Source organism: Diprion similis, chromosome 11 (assembly GCF_021155765.1).
Source record: "Diprion similis isolate iyDipSimi1 chromosome 11, iyDipSimi1.1, whole genome shotgun sequence".
Taxonomy (NCBI): Eukaryota; Metazoa; Arthropoda; class Insecta; order Hymenoptera; family Diprionidae; genus Diprion; species Diprion similis.
Genome location: NC_060115.1, coordinates 12,377,614 through 12,397,871, shown reverse-complemented (window position 1 = coordinate 12,397,871; position 20,258 = coordinate 12,377,614). Strand labels below are relative to the sequence as shown.

Genomic DNA, 20,258 nt, shown 5'->3' with positions numbered 1-20,258 from the left:
TTGTTACTAAATGTGTTCCAGTGAATTATTTCTTTAACAATAATGATATGTATTATATGAAAATGTTGCAAGGTTTCGAGATTCGATACGAATTCAACTAATATTGGGTGAAAATTGCAAATTGTAAACAAATCTGATCAGAGGGTGATGATATTTTTGGTTCACCCCTAGCATCGAGTTTTAATTTCATTTGTTTCGAATCAAGCTAAAGTTTCTTCCGTCTTTTCAACACGTCGCAAACGTCACACGCATTTACTAAGATAAAAGTGTGAAGAAATTTGATTGATGATTACCTTCGCAAGAACAGCACCGTCATAATGATAATGATGACGAGGAGAACGACGACGGCGACGATCGCACCAGCGATGATCCTGACCTGCATGTTGTCGTCGTCACCGACGTAATCTGTGAAAAATAATGGGTGTAAAGGAATGACGAGGCAGAAAAATAGCCTGGGTACACCTCTCAGCATTAGCAAATCGTATCGAAGTTTATGTATCCGGTATATCCCATACCCGACGAATCTAATGCAAGTGGATGTTCTTCCCCCGTTTACCCAATGCTATACATTCCCCCTCGACCGAATCAAATAAATCACCCTGATTACCGTTTCTCAAGTTTAGAGACTCGTGAACAGAGACGTGAAATCGATTTTATTCCAAGGAGTAGATTGTTTCTGAAGAGTTATCACAATCCCAGCAAGTAGAGATATACGTTTGAATCAAAAGGGAAGTTGCAGAGTAGTTTGATATAATTGTAATTTGTTCGGTGAATGGGGCTCTTAATTTCTGTCTATTGTTCGTAGCTTTAAAGCTTTGTTTGTCGAACTATCAGCTCGCTGTTTCTGTCTTAATCATTTACCGATTGAAAAGGAAAAATTTTCTATCGATAAAATCGATCTTGAAAAATAATAATTAACCTTGAGATTCTATCGCCAATCTATCGTTATAACATTTCTCTGTGAAGACAAATGGCTATTCAACGACCATTAATTAATTAAAAATATTATCACAGAGATATTTGAACTTCTGTGCGCAAACATGGCGACTGAATACTTGCCGTAAGCCATGCAATAGGCTGATTGTAGGCTAAGTAGGTTCGATGGTACAGTCAAGTGTAGTATAGTTGTGCGATCAACGGAGCGAAACGGCGAGCGAATGTTTTCGCATTCTTATAATTAAAGCCTGCGTTCCTATCTGGTTACACGGATTTCCTATTTATTATACATCGCGATGCCGATGCACGGGTATTCTATAATACTTTATGGTCACCCAAAGAAAATTGCACTGAAGGTATGATAATTATACATTGTTACAGAACGGGGAAAAGATTTCGGTGAAAATAAATAAAATAAAAGATGTTGTGAAATGTATACAACGATTAAACACGTCGAGCGATAAGCTATTTTTCAAGAAAATTTTACACCGGAATAATTTTTCTTAAAATATACTTTGTAACTCGGAATTCATGAAAGGTTATTCCCATATGTTTGCATGTATTACTAGATGAAATAAACAAAGAAAAATTATTTGAATTAAATTTTATTTTCAAACCTCCCGTTTTGCGCTACGTAGTCTTGAAAAATGTCATTTTTAAAAGGGCGATTTGAAAAGTGATCATAACTCGAAACCGTTTGATTTAAAAATTCTGAATAAATTGAGATTCTTCTTATCGGCTGATGGAATTTTGAAAAAAACTGGGAGCTAAATCCGAAAATATGAGGTCAAAAGTGGGTCGAGTTCAGCTTGAACCCCCACATATTTTGATCTCGTTTCAATAGCGAGAGAAATTATTTGTGGTGTAGGTATAATTTCATTATCATTATAGTTTAATAATAAATATGAGCGTGATCGAAACTTACCAAGCCCCAGCGCGTGCGGTGTTTTTTTAAAGACAACCGGAGTGTATTCGCCCCATCCTCTGGTAGTCTTGGCTCGCACCTGAATCGCGTAATCCGTAGTCGGCTTTAGCCCTTTGAACGTTGCCGCCAGATCCGAAGTTTGTACGATGGTGGCGTTTGTGGCTTCGTCGAAACGTGGGTAGCAGCGTACTGCAAAATCAATTAATCGTATTCCTTGGGCACGTAAGTAAACATACGTTCACACATACACCCACACACACACGCGCGCGCGCGCACACACACACAGATACGCATATATGAACACGACACAGGGCAACATAGTAAGTATGCAAATGTAAAACATACAAACTCATGTGCGCGGGTGTTCTGCGTACACCGAAACCCGACGCGAGCGGCCTCGCAAACTCTGATTTCCTCTGAGCTCTGTGAATGGATTTTTTTAGCATTGAAAATCCTTCTACAGTGAGAATGATGACTAGGCTGGAGCTTGTGTAGAACGATTTTGGCAGAGATATCACGCGAAAAGGACCGCGCTGTGATTGGTCAAGTGCCTACCCCTAAGATTGACCAAAAACACTCGATTTTCGATCGAATCGATTATCTTTTCACGATTAATTGAATATAATCGATTAATTTTCACACTCGATTAATCGAACGATTCGATTATTTTTCCTCACAATCGGTTTTTGTTACTACCGTGAACGAGGCAATACAATATCAATTCATTTGATCAAAGTAACAATTATTATCATTGGCTTACTTACTTAAAGTGCCCATTAGATATAATAAGTAAAAGATAAATGAATATTTTCACCTGAAATCGAAAAATATTTTGAATGAAACTATAAATCATGAAAAAATTTGTCCGCTATTTAAAATTGCGACGTTTCATATGCGACGTTTAAAAAAAATACGATATTGTAATCGATTAGTCGATAAATTTTTACTGATTCAATCGAGTTGTGTTCGATTATTTTCTTGGACTCGTTTAATCGATGCATCGAGTATTTTTAGGTTAGGCCCAGCCAATGTCAGCCAATTATTCTGATCGGTGCGCTGGCGTATGCTGGCTTGTAAATACTAGATCAACTTTGTATGAGATAAATGCGAGTGTCAGTTTATTCTGGTATTAGTATTCCGGTTATTGCAGTGAAATGGGGTCGGATTTTGCAACAATTGTGAATTCTGATAGAGGAGGGCGGGGCATGACCAGGCATCATATCACATAAGACAATGCGCCAATCAGAAGAGAGTAAGCGACGTTTAGGTCTTTCACCGGCCGCCACCAATTGCCCGAGTCGCATTATTATAGGTGAAGGACGCGCTTGCGCCGCTAGACAAAAAAAACGAATATTCGTCTTTTTTTCTTATAATGTTCCCTATAAATAGTTCATAAGACATTGATACAATATTTTAACATAATAATTTAAATGAAAGTTTTAATGTCAGCAGAAATTAGGGTACCAGCAGGTGAGAGGATGATTTTTCAATTACAGCTCATATTTTGGTCACATTTTTCGTTTTTGTTTTAACCCTTCGTCTGTAAACCTGGGTCTTTCGTGTCCGTGCCAAAACGGTTTCGGTTCATATATTGCGAAAAAAGGGAAGGGGGGTAACTGGTACCGCGAACTAAAAAAAGTTATATCAGAACGGGAACCGACCGCCAAAAGGTTGAAAGTCCCAGATCCTTCTGACGAGTTGCTGTAGCAGATCAAATCCGGAGTAGACACGAAAGACCCAGGTTTACAGACGGGCACTGCCGAAAAAATGTAAAAAAAAAAAAAAAACGGTAACCCATCTTGCTCCATGCCATATTCGCAGGCCAAATACAGAGATACCGTACATTTGTACCCATTTAACTGTATGTCACTGTACTAAAATTGAATACCTCTTGTTTTAGGATGGTGAGAAACTATCCCCACAATAGTGTTTCACACCGCGCCCACCAGTCCCCACTAGAGAGGGAAGACGAGTATATGCCCGTTTTTCTATTTTTTAAATTTTTTATTAGAAAATTGATTCAAACGTGAATGCCAACTGTAGGACTGATTGCCAGAGACCACATATCTAATTAATATAATACTTAATTTGTACGAATAATGTGTTTTGTTTATGCTTAAAGCTTAGTGTCCCCATGATGCCCCACCTTCCCCTAACGCTGTATCGCAATCTAAGGGTAACAACGGTCGAAAACATGAAATCTATCCAATCCGTCAACCGATCTGTATCGCCTAAGAATGAAATTATCGACAGGTCTGTATGGAATAAATAAACACTTTGTTTTTTTTTTTTATTGATTTAAATTGTGTTTCATCGGCTTGGATATACATGCATGTTTCTTGTTTATCGATAAAAGATGAAAATATTTGATGTTACGTTTACCTCAAATGTTTGATTTCTGTTTATGTCGATTCTGTTACCGATATAAAATATAAATATGTCTGCATCTTAGTTACTAATAAATGCAATGTAATCTAGCATAATGTTTATTCTATACCCTTTTAACTACATTTTCAATGCCTCCAATAATTACACCCTGTGTAACATCTGCAGATTTCTAAGTTCAACATCCAGAATATTGAAATTTTTCCACCGAATTAGGCAAGAATTATTTGTGATCATTTTCAAACCTCGAACTAAAAGAGTTGCAAATCCGTTTTTAATTGGATGGAATTTGAGCAACTGCTGAGCATTATTTGCTTTGTATTTACACTTGTCTTGTGGTTCCGAGAAATCTTTTTTGAATGCGTAATCAGATTAAGAACTTTTCTGAAAGTTTTTTATTTTACATCTCGATCGCGGATAAATCTAACTTGAATTACTGAAGATGTTCATCGTCGTATGCTCATAGAGCAAAAAACGAAGCGGATAGAAATCGATAACTCATCGTTTCGACAAAAAAAAGTGGACAGTAAGCATTCATAACGGCCAATAAAACAACAATGGTTTCACAAAGGGTGCTTTACATCGGTATATTGGTGCAATTTATTGTATACTGTACGTTATGTAAGCTCTCTAAAGCAAGCGCCACTGTAATAACGAATCCAAATATAAAAATATATGCAGAAAAATTAACATCTCTATCAAGTCTTCATCTGGCAGAAACATTTAAAAAAATCATAGACCAAAAGCTATTTGTGAGCTTCTCCATATATATAACAAATCGCAGTCCCCAGTAAATCGGTTTAATGAACTTTCCAATGTGCATTACGGGACAATACGTATGCGCTGGAGTAACAGTGTGAGATGTGATTTGTTTAACGATATCACATCTTCAACAGGGTGATAAATCACGGTAGATAGGTAATACATAAACGCGATGTACCGTGGAGTTCAAGCATGCGTCGAACGGTTATGTTTAATAAAATCGTCAATGGCGAGAAAAAAAAATTATAATACTTTTCTTGGAAGTGTCCATCAATTTAGGCGGGTACGGAGAGTTGGAAATGAATTCGAGGATGCACGTACACGACTCTAATAAGTTTCCAGTCTCACCTTTGACTTCGTGATACTACCTCTATCCGACACATATTCGTGTAGCCCAATGTGATACCTAGCTAAAGGTGTTTGGGGTAATATACGTATGCCTACAAAAATATGAATACGCTGACGTTTCACACTGCAGAAAAAAGAAATATGAAAAAAGTTACACTTGATATAGTTACCGATCCCTTTTCTCTTCATTCTTTACTTTGTCTTATTTTTCTACGCTCTTTTCCTATATTGTTCGTGGAGGCCTGATAAATATATTGTCTATCCGCGTCGGTCTTATAAGTAGATTTCTTTTTGTCAGGTCGCTTCAAATCATGCCTGAAAGTGCAGTAAGCTTTAATAGTGTACTGTATGGCAGAAAGATGAACTTGGGTTTGTCGGGCCGAGCGAAAATTAGGAATATGAGTTGCTTTGCATCAGGCCACGATTGAGATATCATCATGCATTCATACTCTATAATCCAACAATTCAGCTATATTCTGTAATCATTCGTTCATAACATTCCAAGTACGAACAGGCCGAACCCGGTATACGACCCAATAATAAATACATTTTTTCGAGAGTAAATAAAGGAACGAAATTTCCTCAACACGGATTTTTCCCGTTTTACATTATTTACTTTGTCGACAGATGTGGCCGGTAACCAGCCTGGACACCGTGACTGCGAAAGGGTCGCCTATTGTTTACATCACACAAGAGTATGATACGCGGTTTTCACGAAGCACGAAATTGAGGTTAGGGTTGCGTGATATCATATTTGTTTGCAACAGCGCATGCGCGCAGTACAGAAAATACCGCTTTTAATCTCCAGAGGACCACAAAGCCGATGTATCGGCTCGCCCTGTGATATGAACTTTGTAAATAGTTGATACATGATACCAGACATGAATTTAGGCACTTTTCAAGAGAGATTCTCTCAAATTCCAGCCGTCTGAAGGTTAAATCCTAGGATTTTTCATGCGTGGTTTCCGTACACAAAGTACCTACCCGTTGCTATAACGGTAGACTGAGCTGCGAATGCGCATGCAGGAATTACAATCCTAGAAGTTAAAAGTGGTCGTTCTGTACTCCGCGCATGCGCATTCGCAAACTCACTCTACCGTTATAGAAACGGGTAGGTTCTTTTGTGTACGAAAAACACTCATAAAAAACTGCGTAAAACATGCTCGCGTTATATAAATCTCTTTTCTCTCTTTACAGCTTACTCATCTTTTTTTTCTTGTCTGCTTTTCATATCGAATACAGGTAGGACGGGTAGTGTATATTATGCTTATCTAGCACATGAATATAATATGTCCGGGCAAAGTCATCAATCCTGCAGCGCTCGCTAGACCGAGGGTGAAATTGATCAGAGGTAGTTTCTAATAATAGATTTTAATTAATAATAAATTAACCACGTGGCAACTCGTCATGAATAATTTCTACTCTCCATACACAAACTACACCATCAAGTTCAATTTAAAAAACCGCTACCTGCTACGCACGTGTCATACTCCATGGTTATCGATTTTTCGACTTACCGTTATTACTCGAAAAAATAATTATGTTCGACTGATGGCGCTTTTGTAACTTGAAAAGATTATTACGTGTTTATTTTTTATTTATTTTTTTTTTTCTTTTTATCAATGGACTTATTTGATGATTCTGAATGTGAAAATCGGACGAAGAGAAGTGTAAAGTAAAAACTGAATCTAACTCACCTTCGTACCGTTCCACCAAATCACTGTCACCACCGATCTCGGTGATTGGAGCGTCCCAGCTTATGCTTAGCTCGGTACTTTTGACGCTGGTGAACCTTACGTTGCTGACTAGGCTCGGGACGCTTGCCTCCGTGGTAACGGTTATGTCGACGTAGTCCGGCATACCGGCCAAGGCGGAAACACCGTTCTCTGCGAATACTTGAAACCGGTAGGTTGTCACAGCGTTCAATCCAGTGATCGTCACTTTCGTATCATTGAATATCTCCTGTAACAATAAGCACGGTGTTCATTTATTCTCCCCACTCAACCAACCCTTTCGATTTATTTTTCTTCGTAATCACAGTAAAACCCCGAAAGTCCACGTAATCAAACTTGGTTTACGAGGCTCATATTACTGAATTCACAAAAATGACGACACCAGAACCCGTTCAGCAAAATAAAGTTTTGACCAACGAGTCAGGTCATTTTTTTGATTTTATTTCGCTATTTTGCGTCTGCTATTCTGAGTTTTGGAGATGCGATATTAAATGCGGATTCAGCCAATTGAAAAACTTTCTTTTGACTAAGGTTTTGTAAATTAAAATAAAGGATTCAAAATCATTTATAATTCACCATCATTTTATAGACCACCAATTGCCTTACCTACTCAGACAGATAATTTGCATATTCTCGTCATGGACTGAGTGCATAGAGTGCGTCTCTCAATTTTCGCGAATCGTTGAAACAACGCTTCAAGTATTATAAATTACTCTGATTCTTTCAATCTGAAACTACAGAAGGGACAAAAATTTGTTAGTTTTGAATTTCGAAATTTGAATTTCAAACAATTAGAATTTCACGAAGATGATGTTATGTTCATTTTAATTATTACGAACGCTGATTAGATATTCGCGAATACAGCGGTAGGATTGTAACGTTTAGAGGACGAGAAAATTTATTTGAAATAAACGGTGGATCGAATATTTCGAAATAGGAGATATAGCCGAGAATTAACTTTGCGGGCGTAAGAAGTGCTGAAAAAAAACAATACTCAGAAATTCACCGGATCCGGTCGTTGACTGAACGCAAGGGCTGAAATTGCAAGGTAGACCACTAATCGACCTATGGCGGCCATTATCCCCCGCTACACGTCCCCGTCGGCATTACGATGGATTTGTTTTTCGAATATAATAGCGTGTTAATGATTTTTCATGCTTTTTTGGAACCGAGAAAGATAAAAGCTACCAGTATTTCCAATTTTGAAATAGCTGCAAGATTATTATTGAAAGAAAGAATTTTTATAAAATAAACCAACAGTACACACCTGTGTTAAAGCCAAGGCTACGGTAATAAAATTAATACCGATAGAGAAACGAGTCTAATGGATATGTTTTCTTTTTAGAAGTCGCTAAATTTCAGATAATTCAAAAATGTTGAATTGGCAGCAAAAGGAATTTTATATTTCACTAGGGATTTTATTGGCGTTAATATATTAACAGTACTGATTTGTCTTGTTATTACACATGTATAGCCGGTGAATATTGTTTTAATGACATCTTTAATGTACTAGATTATTCACACAATCATTGAAATGGCGGAACGTAAAATTTTTTATAGCATTCAAGCAATGTTGAAAAATTCTCGACTGACTAAGTCTGCAAAAATATACAACATGTAAAATATTGATTAATTAAATGTTGCTCCTTTGAATGATCTGACAATAAAACCCCAATTCCAAAAGTCGCATCTTTCATGTCATTTTTTTTTAATTCGCCAAGCACTTTGTTGAAATAATTCAATGAATGGGGAAAAAGGTCTTTTCCAACTTCTCTGATAGTGGGGCAAGGCACGAATAATATAATATATCTGTCAGTGTGGGTTCAATGGATTTTTTTCAACAGTAATGGCTTGGATATGTTTTATATACATATATATATATATATACATATATGTATAACGTATACATATATATATATATATGTATAACGTAGGTACATTGGAATATTGTGGGTGAGATGACGAAGAAAAACAGATTCAATAGCTTTTTCTACTTCCACGATAAGTACTTGAAAGTTTCCGATACTCACGGTGTTTGGAATGTACTTGACCCCGGTGCTGCAGGCGTCACAAACCACTCTGTAAGTTGTGTCGGACCTTTCACCCTGCACGTGTGGGGAGTTCCACGAGAGGATTACCGTCGATTGATCCACAAAATTGACTGTCAGATTTTGCGGAGCTGACGGGGGTTCTGTCAAATAAGGATAAAAGTAAATTATTAAACACTGATTCGACTCGGCGCTTTCATTCTTTTCGCCTGAATGCCGACGTGCCAACGTACATGTATACGCAGGTCCCTCTAGCACCGCGGATTAGGGATATAAACTCTCGTATACGCGCAATTTCACGCGGTGATCTTCCCTGAAAATCCTTATCCGTCTCATACTTTCAAACTGACAAATGAACAGGAAATGTGGAATAAGAAAGAGTTTCCTGACCACTAAATACCTTCGTAAAGCTCAGTCAAGAATCATTTCTGCAGTGTTGTTGGATGCTCATGTACAAACTTTTTCCCTACCATTTTTAGCAATCGCTCAAAATCAAGGGGTTGACCATACTCGAAGTTAGATGTATACTTGGAATTCACTTCAAGAAACGTGAATTCAAATGACCTCGTTGGAAATATTTGACTCATTTGGATTCAACTAGAGTCTTTTTGAAACGTGAAGTGACTTGATGCCAGGTGTACACTTCGTACCCCGATGGTCAACCCGTGGTCAAATTATTCTACTAAAGCAAAGTTTGAAAAAATACCTGGAACTTCGTAGTTCCGTGAAAAATTCAGCAAGTTGAAACGTATTCCGTATAAAAGGTGGTGGTAGAATGAATGCAAGCGAAAGCTTGAATCGGTTGTGCTGTTGAAATACTCGCTTGTCGGCAAAATTCAAGATCAAACGAACTTCTCACCTGACTACCTTGCCTACGGCAGTCGTAAGCTCAGGTTAGATTATGTACCTAGTGAAGTAGCGTCGGCGTAGGTTAGGAAGAAAGTTCATAGTGTAGGATCTCACTCTGAAAGCCTCGGTTCTAATGACCTAAGCTGCGGTGAAAAACTTGGCACGTAAAGCAAACCGATAATTATTACTGGTAAACGTTGTCAACGAATTTCAGAAAATATTTCCAAGAAATATTCGAATACCACTTGTAGATTTATCCAGTGGTATTGACTTGCAGAGAATTGAATAGACCGATTTTTTACATTTGATAGAAAAATCTTGCTCGGCGAAACAAATACGCCACAAGTGTTGTATATTATACAAGGCTTGTCGATTTTTTCGCGAAAATACTAGTTTAATTTTATTTTCAACGATATCATTCTGTCCAATAGCGTTATTACTGTCGCTTCGTTGAGTTCATGAAACTCTATTGTACAGATCAGATGGAGTAGGTTCGTCGAATTTGCGAATTAACCTGTACTAATTGGATCAGCAATATCCATCATCGATTAGTTTGCGATATGTATACAGTTTGCTAGCTAGTACCTTCCGTGTCAAAGTTCATTGACTCGGAAAGTACATGGGAGGAGCTGATGAAGATGTTCAATATCAATTATAATTTTATCAGATTTAAAACTTGACAAATCAACACAAGCTCCGAACATTGATGGTCAGAATTATATTTTACACTTGCGTTTTTCGCACTTGAGTTTTGCAATAAAAATACGCTAAAGGAGGGGTCTGGAAATTTAAAAGACTCAAGAAAAACTAGAATGATTTTTAAAGTGAATTCAAATGACATTGGAAAAGAATGTTGCAACTTAAGAAAGAGGATTATGTTCAAGCAATAAAAATCAAACATAGCTAGGTTCAAAACATGTGTATTAATTGCATTTCGGTTACTTGCAAGTGATTTGACACTCTGTTCCTGGGCAAAGATAAACCTATTTGTGCAGTCGTGCGCGCGTGGAGATCCTGTAAAGTTTCGTCGAAGCGACCGAAATTCCTTTTCATCGTTAAATCTAATTGTGTCGCGAGATATACTTACGAGTGCATGGCATGTTCTTGGGGTCCTTTCCAGCCCTGAAGTAGCCGGCGTCACATCGACACTCTGTGAATCCGTAATCCGGAGCTTTGCTGTGTGCCGGGCACGGTTCGCAGCTCTGAGAACCAGCCTCGAACTTGAATTTCCCAATTGGGCACTCGCTGCACTGTTGTTTCTCAACATCGGCCTGATAACCGGGTTTGCAATGACAGCCACCCGCTGAGAGATACCATTTCCCATCTCCTTTGCAGAGGAAAGTTGGCTGATCGATTTTCACCGCGTTAGCAACGCAGGTGCCGACCGTCTGCTCGATCTGACTGACTTCTCTTCCAGTCGGCGTTGCCGGGAAGTGAGCAAAGTTAACGCTCACTTCCGGGCAGCTAATGTAGTAGACTTTTATTGCCAGTATAGATATACAGGCACCCTGATCCCGGAATGCGAAGTATACACCCTTCTTCGTTACCGGTATCGACTTCACTTCTGTGTTTATTATCTCCTGGGTGTTTGTGTTGAATCTACCCTCTCCGGCGGCGATTCGACCTGAGGAGGAGGAAATTACAGGTTGCCTTTGAAAACAGGATCATAAGGGCTTAACGATAGATCACGGTGAAATCAGTTAATTAACATTCATTCATACAAAATCGATTTTTAAACACACAAGACCTTTGGATAGAAAAACGGGCCTGTACCAGCTTGATTCAACCGTTACATTATGCAATCGCAATTTATGTGTTGATGGATTGTCCAACCGGCAAGAAATACAGGAATTATTTTCTGGATTCCGCACAGCTGCATTTAGTTCTTGAGCATAAAGGTTAGGTCTACTGAATAGTTGAGAAGTTTTTCGAAGGATCATACGCCATTTGAAAAATGGGCGATATTTTTTTATAAGCACAATAAAGATACGAAGATCAACTTTCTACGGTACTATAAGAAATTATTGTCTCTATCACGTTTTCGAACATAATACGCAAACCACAAATTAAAATAGCCGAATAGTTGTCAGTGAAACAGAATAGCACTGATTTTTCTTTTTCTCATTTTCTCTTAATTGATATTTTATACGGCTCAAGGCATGATTTGGAAACATTGAGAAAACGTGGCGATTTCTAAATTGAAACAGTACGAATAGCGGAAATCTGCTTGTTCGTTTAATTGTACGAGATTGTCGACGCCGTTATAAGGAATCAGTGGTGAAAATGATTAGAGGAATGACTTGCGTATAGTTACCGATGAGTTTGTAGCTATCCGGTTCCCATGGCGGTGGCTCTTTGGTAGCTGCGTCAAATTCGTAATAGAGAAGACTGAAGGTTTCCTTGCAGCTGAGAGCGTTACCAGGAAAAAGCGAACAGTCTCGAATAGTGAATTTCACTTCTATGTACATCCGGTTCGCTGGTCCCCTCTCTATGAACGGTGTCCATAGCCAGTTGTTAACGTTGTTGTAGGCCACATCGCAGACTACGTAGCTTCTCCAATTTATACCCTTTTCGAAATTCGTGAACGACTCTTCGACCCACTGTAACAAGAAACAACCAACGTTACCGTACCCACACTCACACACTGCAGGGACACGCGACACGTCGCCTATCCAAAGCGTGTACACACGTCGAGTAACACGTGGCCAATAAATAAGGGCAGTTCCTTGCTCGAAAACCCACAAACTTCGGTTACAATTAGACTGGAATTTTAGAGAGGTGTACATGTATGCGTAAATATACTTATACAATAAGTGCTTGCCTGTGGACTTTAGGGATATATTTATAGGCTTAAACGACGCCTTCTCTCAAATTTATGCTCCGGAAAAAGTGGCCCCGATTTCTTATATCCGTTTCTTACTTTTGTTTCTTTTCATCTCTACCATAAGACAACACGCTATTCATGTTTTATAACACCGTACATACAAGGCAAGAAAACAAAATTTTCTCCGTCCCGGATTCCCACGAAGCTTTAAGGGTGGAAAGATCGGTTGTAAATTTTAATCGAGGCGTGTTCAAAGTAAACTGTTGAGCCTAAAGTTGAGGATATTAAAAACGTAAAAACTCCAAACTCGTGGTTCACAGTTTTGTCTAGATAGCTACGAATAGCAACGTGTTTCGACTTTTAAATAAATCAAAGCACGTTAATGATGGGTGTGATTAAATCGCGGAATTAGTTTGCGAGTCGACGTTTATTAAACTATATTATATAATGCAAAAATTCGCGCGGACTCTTTCCACCTTCGTAAGTTTCGTTAAAAACGGCAAAAATTTCATGATAAAAAGCGAAAATGGAAACAAAACAATGAAAATGAAATTTTTTTTTACGACCGATATAAAATTTTCCGCAATAAAGTTAAATTAGTTTTTCTCCCCCGTAGCATAGGTATGGTGTATATATGTAATATATGTGAACCATGAGGGGGCTGCCCATCGGCTTATGTATCGGAAGTATATATGTATACACAACGCACATATACAATATTAAGCCTCCCCGCATTTTATTGTTATCCCAAATAACTCGGTTTTAAATTTACGCCCTTAACTTGCGGCACTAAAAATACGTTAAAAGAATTTGAAATGTTTCTCTCATGGAAAAAAAAAGAAGTAAGGAAAGTAAGTGAATTCCATCTTCTTCTCCCTTTTTCTCTAGTTATTCGCTTTGGCGGACGCCTCGAGACGGGCGAGTAAAAAGATAAGGTAAGGTTTATTCTCAACACGTCATAACGCGGTTGCAGTCGTGCAAGTCGTCCGATTCCGAAATAACTTTTGCGTGCGTTTTCCACTCAATTCCATTCCACTTAAATAACGGGTGAAAGGTATGCTTATTCCAATTTTTTCGCAAAATTTTCCAAAATAACCGTATAGTACCGTTACACAGTTGACATATGTTCTTTTTAATGTGCATAATAGGACATAATTGCCTGCGTATACCTGAAAAGTCGGCTTCGGCCGTTACTTGAAACAAAAGGTATAAAAAGTTATCATTTGCCCGTACGAGGTAAAAAAAAAATATCTTCATTTGCCAAAATAATTTAATTATCTTCACAATTATATCCATATGAGACCATACGTATGATTATTTTGGAAAATTCTGCACAGCAACTGGAATAAGTCATACGTTTTTACATATTATTTAAATGGTGAAAAAGCAGCAGCTGCGAGACATTTCTTAGATTTGAACTAAAAATCTGATACCTTAGTAGAGGATTTTTTTGTACAGAAAAAACTAATATTAGACTTTGTCCCAGCAAAAAAACATGTTACCCTAATTTCTAATTCCATTGGCCGTGCACCTAAGGAGTTATTCACGGGAAATGTTATACCAAAAATGAACGGATGTAAGATTTTCTATTCTCACACTGTCGACAATACGAACCAAGCCGTGAATATTTTCTATTTCGTTTTTCATTTTGACCGAGAATATGTCCATATAACCAGAATCATCTCGCGCTAGAGAGCAAGTCAATTTCCTCCTGTATCCCGACACCGTGAATGCAAATTTTCACCGCAAATGCAGCAGCAGAACCAGCAACAGCACTGGCAACAGCTGGTATATTTGCCGCGTTAGTGAACACGACGTAGTATGGTTTATATAGTTATAGGTATTATAGTCTCAAAGCGAAAACGATCTCAGAAACACTCCGAATGGTTGATATAATAACACGCGGACACGTACAACGTTATAGGTTTGACTACACTTACGCACGATGCGATGTGGCAAATCTAGAATAAACATTTTATCGAGATGTATAAATCTCTTTATCTAACTCTAGAAATTTTTTATACGCGTATATTTGAAAGAGATAGCAAAGCAATTCATCGATTTGCATGCTGATTATTCGAAAAGTCGCGTTGAGTTGAAAACGTAACTTCTTATGAGACCCGATACTGCTCAATATAAGATAGGAGTTTTCGTGGGTATTATTACAGTGCGGAAGGAATCTTGTAAGACTAAATGAAAAAAACAATAACAATAATAATACATGAATGAAGTAATCTTAATTTCGATACGAATATTTTGAGAGACCGATCCTAAGGTTGTATAAATCTCGAAATATCACGCTACTTTTGATTATCTAACAATAAGTATAATAATTAAAATTGAATCACAAAAGAAATGCCCTAAACTGTGTGAGTAATGTGTAAAAATGATTGCCATTCTCGTATACATGCGAAGGTTTCCATATGAATATGTTTTTTGAATCAAGAAGACGAATCTTGAATATTTGAAATTGCTCACACATGATCCATGTTTTCTTATTTCCTCAGGTCGATTTCTCGATTAGAGTACTTCTCACAAAGAAATTCGACACTGAGATATCGCAACTGATATTTTCTACAAAATTAAACGGATTAGAAATTTGATTCTGTAACAATCAAGAAGCCCAAGGGTATTCTGAAACTTCAACAGTAATCCCTTATTATTACTATAGAATAAATCGAGAAGTTTCTTGTTCGTTTCGCGTTACGCTGTTTCGTCTTGTATATACCAATCTGCATTATAGTTGCTTTTCAATCAAAGTATAATAAAATCATGTCCTTTTGAGGTCTCGGAAACTGGCTCGGTGAAACCGATGTAATTAAAAAGAAAAACGTCCCGTTCACAAAAAACCTTTGCCACATTGTGCAGTTTAGTCGTAAGTATTTCCCATGACAATTACGGGGCTGCAACATAGGGGGCTGAGGAGTCGGTCAATATTTCCTATTTTGGCGAGCCAGTCAGCAATAATAGATACGGACTGCCGTTAGAAATAAAGCTAATAAAGATTCTTTCACCCCTGATGGGTGGGTAGATATACGAAGATCGTGCCGGTTTCTCTACAAGCTGACTGCCAGGCGAGCCTGTCTGCAGCAACAGGGATGAAACGGCGGGCCGGTTGTAAGGTGGGCAGCAATATCTCCCATCGCAACCATCATTGCAATTCCAGTGGCGTGCCGGCGGAAAACGCGCCGCACCCTGGACAGAAAGTTGTCCGGGGTGCAGAGCGAGTGTCGGGTCTTGGGGGGCAAAGACGAAGGCGAGGGCGAGGGCGAGGGCGAGGGTGGAGGTGGAGGCTCTCAGCCCTCGGGGGGCGTCGGAGGGATGGGGTGGCGCGAATCTTAATATATATTGACTTGGGCCCTTGTGCTCTTATGTACCCACCGCACCGAAGCTACATAACTTTCCTCACGCCTGCAGACCGGCGCCCTCCGCACACGCACGCAGTTTCACGCATCAGTGAGTCCCGGTGCGAGCCTACGGAACACGTTCCATGTGTCGACTCATCCCATCGCTTTCGATTCCGCTTGTAATTAAAATTTTGCTTCAAAGACATGCAGGACATCACACGGGAAAGTTTTTACAATTTCTGGAGAGGTCGCTGTTTTCGAAAAAAATCACCCCTTCAATGGAGCGGTGCCATTACAGGAAACAATTGTAAAATCGCCAAGTATTATAGACCGAAGAAAATGATTTACCTGAATATGAACCTATTAAAAAATCCACCCCCTCGAAATAAAACTTTATTGGGTTCAAAAAAATTTGGATCGAATGAAATAAAATTTTTTCGCTTACACCAAGTGAATTATTCATTAGGTTGATATTCAAATGAAACCTTTTTGTCTCAACTAAATCCAGAGGTATTTTTCGGATGAGTGTAGAATCTGAGGAAATCACGTTTCATTATGGCACGTATACGATTTTTTTTTTGTGGAAATTACACAAAAAAATCTTGTAACTTCGGGAGCTCTTTTATTGAGATGTTTTTAACTGTAGGCAAAATTAGCAAGAAGCACATAATTCCGAGCTGTCCCTATAACTGAGCTGAAAATCATATTCTTAGGGAGGTTCCTTAGTCCGGAAAAAACTGAAGTTTACACTTTGTTCCAGCGAAAAAGTAGGGATAAAAAATTTTCTCAAAAAAATCACCCCGAATATGAAACAGTTCAACGCCCCATATTGATGCATGCGAAAGTTGACGTAATCGTAATACAAGTATTTACCCCAGGTCTAACAATCACGTGCACTGTGCAAGCACGGATACAGCTATAAGCGGCTGTATATATAATGTGCAGCAGTGAAGCATGAGGGGCGGGAGCAAGCAGAGCGATATTTAAGACCCATTTGACGGGTTCGCGGTGTTAAGCGAGATTTGGATGAGCATAAGCAGGGCAGGGGCCGATGAAGTGGGATGAGGCAGGCAGCCGGGGGACGGAATGTTATTTATTTGAGGATTTCTGCTCCTGGAATTGAGACATTCTTTCACAGGAAATTACGGTGATTGGCATTTTTAGTGCAGGCGAGCTGCTATCCTGCAGCAGGGAAAGGTGCACCCGCTTTATTTAATGCGTGATGATCTTTGGCTTCTTTCTGATGAGAATGAAATTCACATTACGCGGAATTTCAAACGATTTCATCCTCAATATGCAGCTTCATGACATCTCTGCAGGTTTTTCCAGGTAGTAGGATAAGCCCTACGATAATAATTCTTTGATTTCGGAATTATTATAATGATTACTATTTCTGATAGAAAAAATACTTTGTAGAATGGAATAGAAAATTCTTTTTTAATATATAGTGTGTGTGGCATAATCGAATTTGAGGCACTATTACGTGGAGCCGAATGGAACGGCACTGTTTCAGCGGACGAAAACTTTTCTACACACATGAATCCCTCATGTATGCGCCGCGTTCTCTTACTTCTTGTTTTATGTCTTTTTACGAAGGTCGTGGAAGGGAGGGCTGGAAGACCTTTTGACTTATCCATTTCTCGATGTCGTACAACTTACTGTACCTGCTGGTGTGTGTGTATGTGTGTGTGTACGGCCAGTTTCGGTCGTAGCCGTCGCGACGCAGGATTAACCAGGGACAGAGAGGATAATGGGGGCGTGGACCGTAGAATTTTCACGCAATAAGCGAAGCTCGCCACGGAGATGAAGCTCCTCTCCTCTCCTCTCTAGGTTCGGTGAGCTGATGAAGTGGGCCATTGTTGGTTCGCTTTTTCTAGGCCATAACCGGCAGGAACGAGCCCAGCCGGACGGCAATTGTTGTCCCCGAATGATGAATCGTGGATAAATTAGAAGATAGCGTCATTTCAGTAGAGTTGGCCGATTGTGGACTCTTGACCATCCATTCCTTCGTCCTCGGTAAAACCGGCCGCATTTTTTTACCGCGACTACACGACGTTAACCAACGATTTATAAGGTATCTCTCAGCTGCTGCTGACTTCGGGGACGAACGCCCTGATCCTCCTCAACCCACGCGCTCCACGTTTCTCCGCGCTTCCTACGGGATTATTATCCATCCGTGCCATGGTCCATGCATGTGCGCTGCATCGCCGCATCTTTATGTAACTGCAAAGGCATGGCTGTAAAGTGTCGAGAAACAACTATCCGAGTTTATTCATGACTGTGTAATTATATTGTTCTCTAGCTACAACAATAATTTGCATTTCTCGCTAGCGCACCTTTATATAAGTCGTGCAATGAATATCATTGGACATTGCGGCGGTAATCACAGCCAAGGAGTATCTGCAGCTTCGAAAGTGACGTTCTTACAGCGTGAATATACGCACAGGTCAGAAGGAATTTCTTCTCATGGAAATTATGCGTTTTTTCACATAAATTTATCATCTTTGACACTCAAGAAATTACATATTGAATTTGTAAAAGTCTGATCTGCCGTTCGTAACGGTAATTTTCTTTCGTTAGACCTCAAACTACAGTTTATCATTAATAATTACTAATGGTTTCAGTAATAGGAAATACTATCTGTTGGCCATATTTTTCTTAACCAAAGACCTCAATAAACTTCTTTACGCCAAGTAAAAGGAAGGCTTTAAACATCACTGCAAGAGGAACGAACGCATTGAAAGCACACAAAAGTTATTGCTTAGGTATGCAAAAAGTTGAAAGGGTTATAATTTTCAAATCGGAACTTGTAGAGACTTTGTAAGTTTCTTGAGAGATGTATTTTCACTCTTCATACCCAGCACTTTGTCGTCCACATTATGATCGTTTGCTATAATGACACCAGAAAAGACGAAGACAAAATGCGAGGCTGATGAATGCGCGAAGAGCTGTTTTAAGAATATGCATATCAAACATTCATTTCTATATTAAACCGAGAGGTTTCCGAACCGATCGATTCTCGGAAATTTGTTCTTGTCACCGAATGTTGCTTCAGGCTGGGAGAATGGATGTCAGCCAATAAAAAATTAGGAAGTCGAATCACGGACGCTACGACCAAGTATTTTTAAACGATAGTTATATATGGGATTCAATTTTTTTCCATTCTTACAGTTCAAAAATAGTATTGGTACATGTATGGATGGATAAAAGTCGTGGGTTTAGTGTTTTGATTGGGTGAAAAAAATGTAAGAAAAATTTTCACCGTATTCTCACGAACGGGAGACTGTTAATACAATACACTACGTTAGTCATACAATTTTTGTAAATTTCTGCACATTTTTAAAGATCGTCGTTTTTTTCGAATAAAAAAATTGTAACTCAGGAACGGTTGTTCCGAAAAATCTGCAAAAAATCAGCAAAATGATTCAGAGCAAGGATAACAAAAGAAAAAAATCACGAAGCAAATCAAAAATGTTGTGGTTGGAGGCTAGCTGAATTGATATGGACAGCCCCATATAGATTTATAAGGTTGCTGTAAACCTGACACAAAATTATTTAAAATTCTTTTTTAACCCACCTAAGTCCTCAAAGAATCAAGTTTATAGGTATTTACCGTTGATATTTAATTTTGAGTCTGATGTAGGTACAGAATACACATTTCACCTTATATTTCTGTAAACGCAAATGTGCGTGAATTTCGGATGTGAAGGTAGGTATAAGTCATTTACGCAACACACACTATGACATAACGTCTGTCGGGTGACATCCCTCAGTGTCATTCGGAATTGGATGCGTTCGTGCAATTGCATTTTCCGGGCTACTGAGCAATTTCGAAAGCAAAGCTAGAGGAGAAGGGAGATAGAGAAGGAAAAAGGAATAAAGATGAAATCTGAAGGGTTTCCAGCACCGCGCGAAAAGTGCACCGCCGCCGCGCCGCCATCGCTCAGAACGCGATAGTATTCTTACAAGATGAAAGTCAATATCTTGGCGAGATTGGGGTGGACAGTACAGCTCGGGGATCGGTTGAAAAGCAATTTGAGCGCGAAATTACTTCGAACGAAGAGCCGCGAAGAGCGGCGGGAGGGGGGGACGGGGGGTGTC

At 38.9% G+C, this 20,258-nt stretch overlaps 1 protein-coding gene across 2 annotated transcripts in view; it reads right to left on the bottom strand.

Moving 5' to 3' along the window:
• The window catches only part of LOC124412261 (ephrin type-A receptor 4), a 151,521-nt gene that overhangs the window by 14,835 nt on the left and 116,428 nt on the right, over positions 1–20,258 (bottom strand). For both annotated transcript variants that reach the window (XM_046891995.1, XM_046891996.1), the window contains 6 exons: positions 12,301–12,586; positions 11,074–11,610; positions 9,120–9,280; positions 7,054–7,318; positions 1,862–2,050; positions 294–405 (listed from right to left, as the gene is read on the bottom strand). In XM_046891995.1, the coding sequence (XP_046747951.1) occupies positions 294–405; positions 1,862–2,050; positions 7,054–7,318; positions 9,120–9,280; positions 11,074–11,610; positions 12,301–12,586 (1,550 nt within the window). The remainder of the gene's footprint in view (positions 1–293; positions 406–1,861; positions 2,051–7,053; positions 7,319–9,119; positions 9,281–11,073; positions 11,611–12,300; positions 12,587–20,258) is intronic.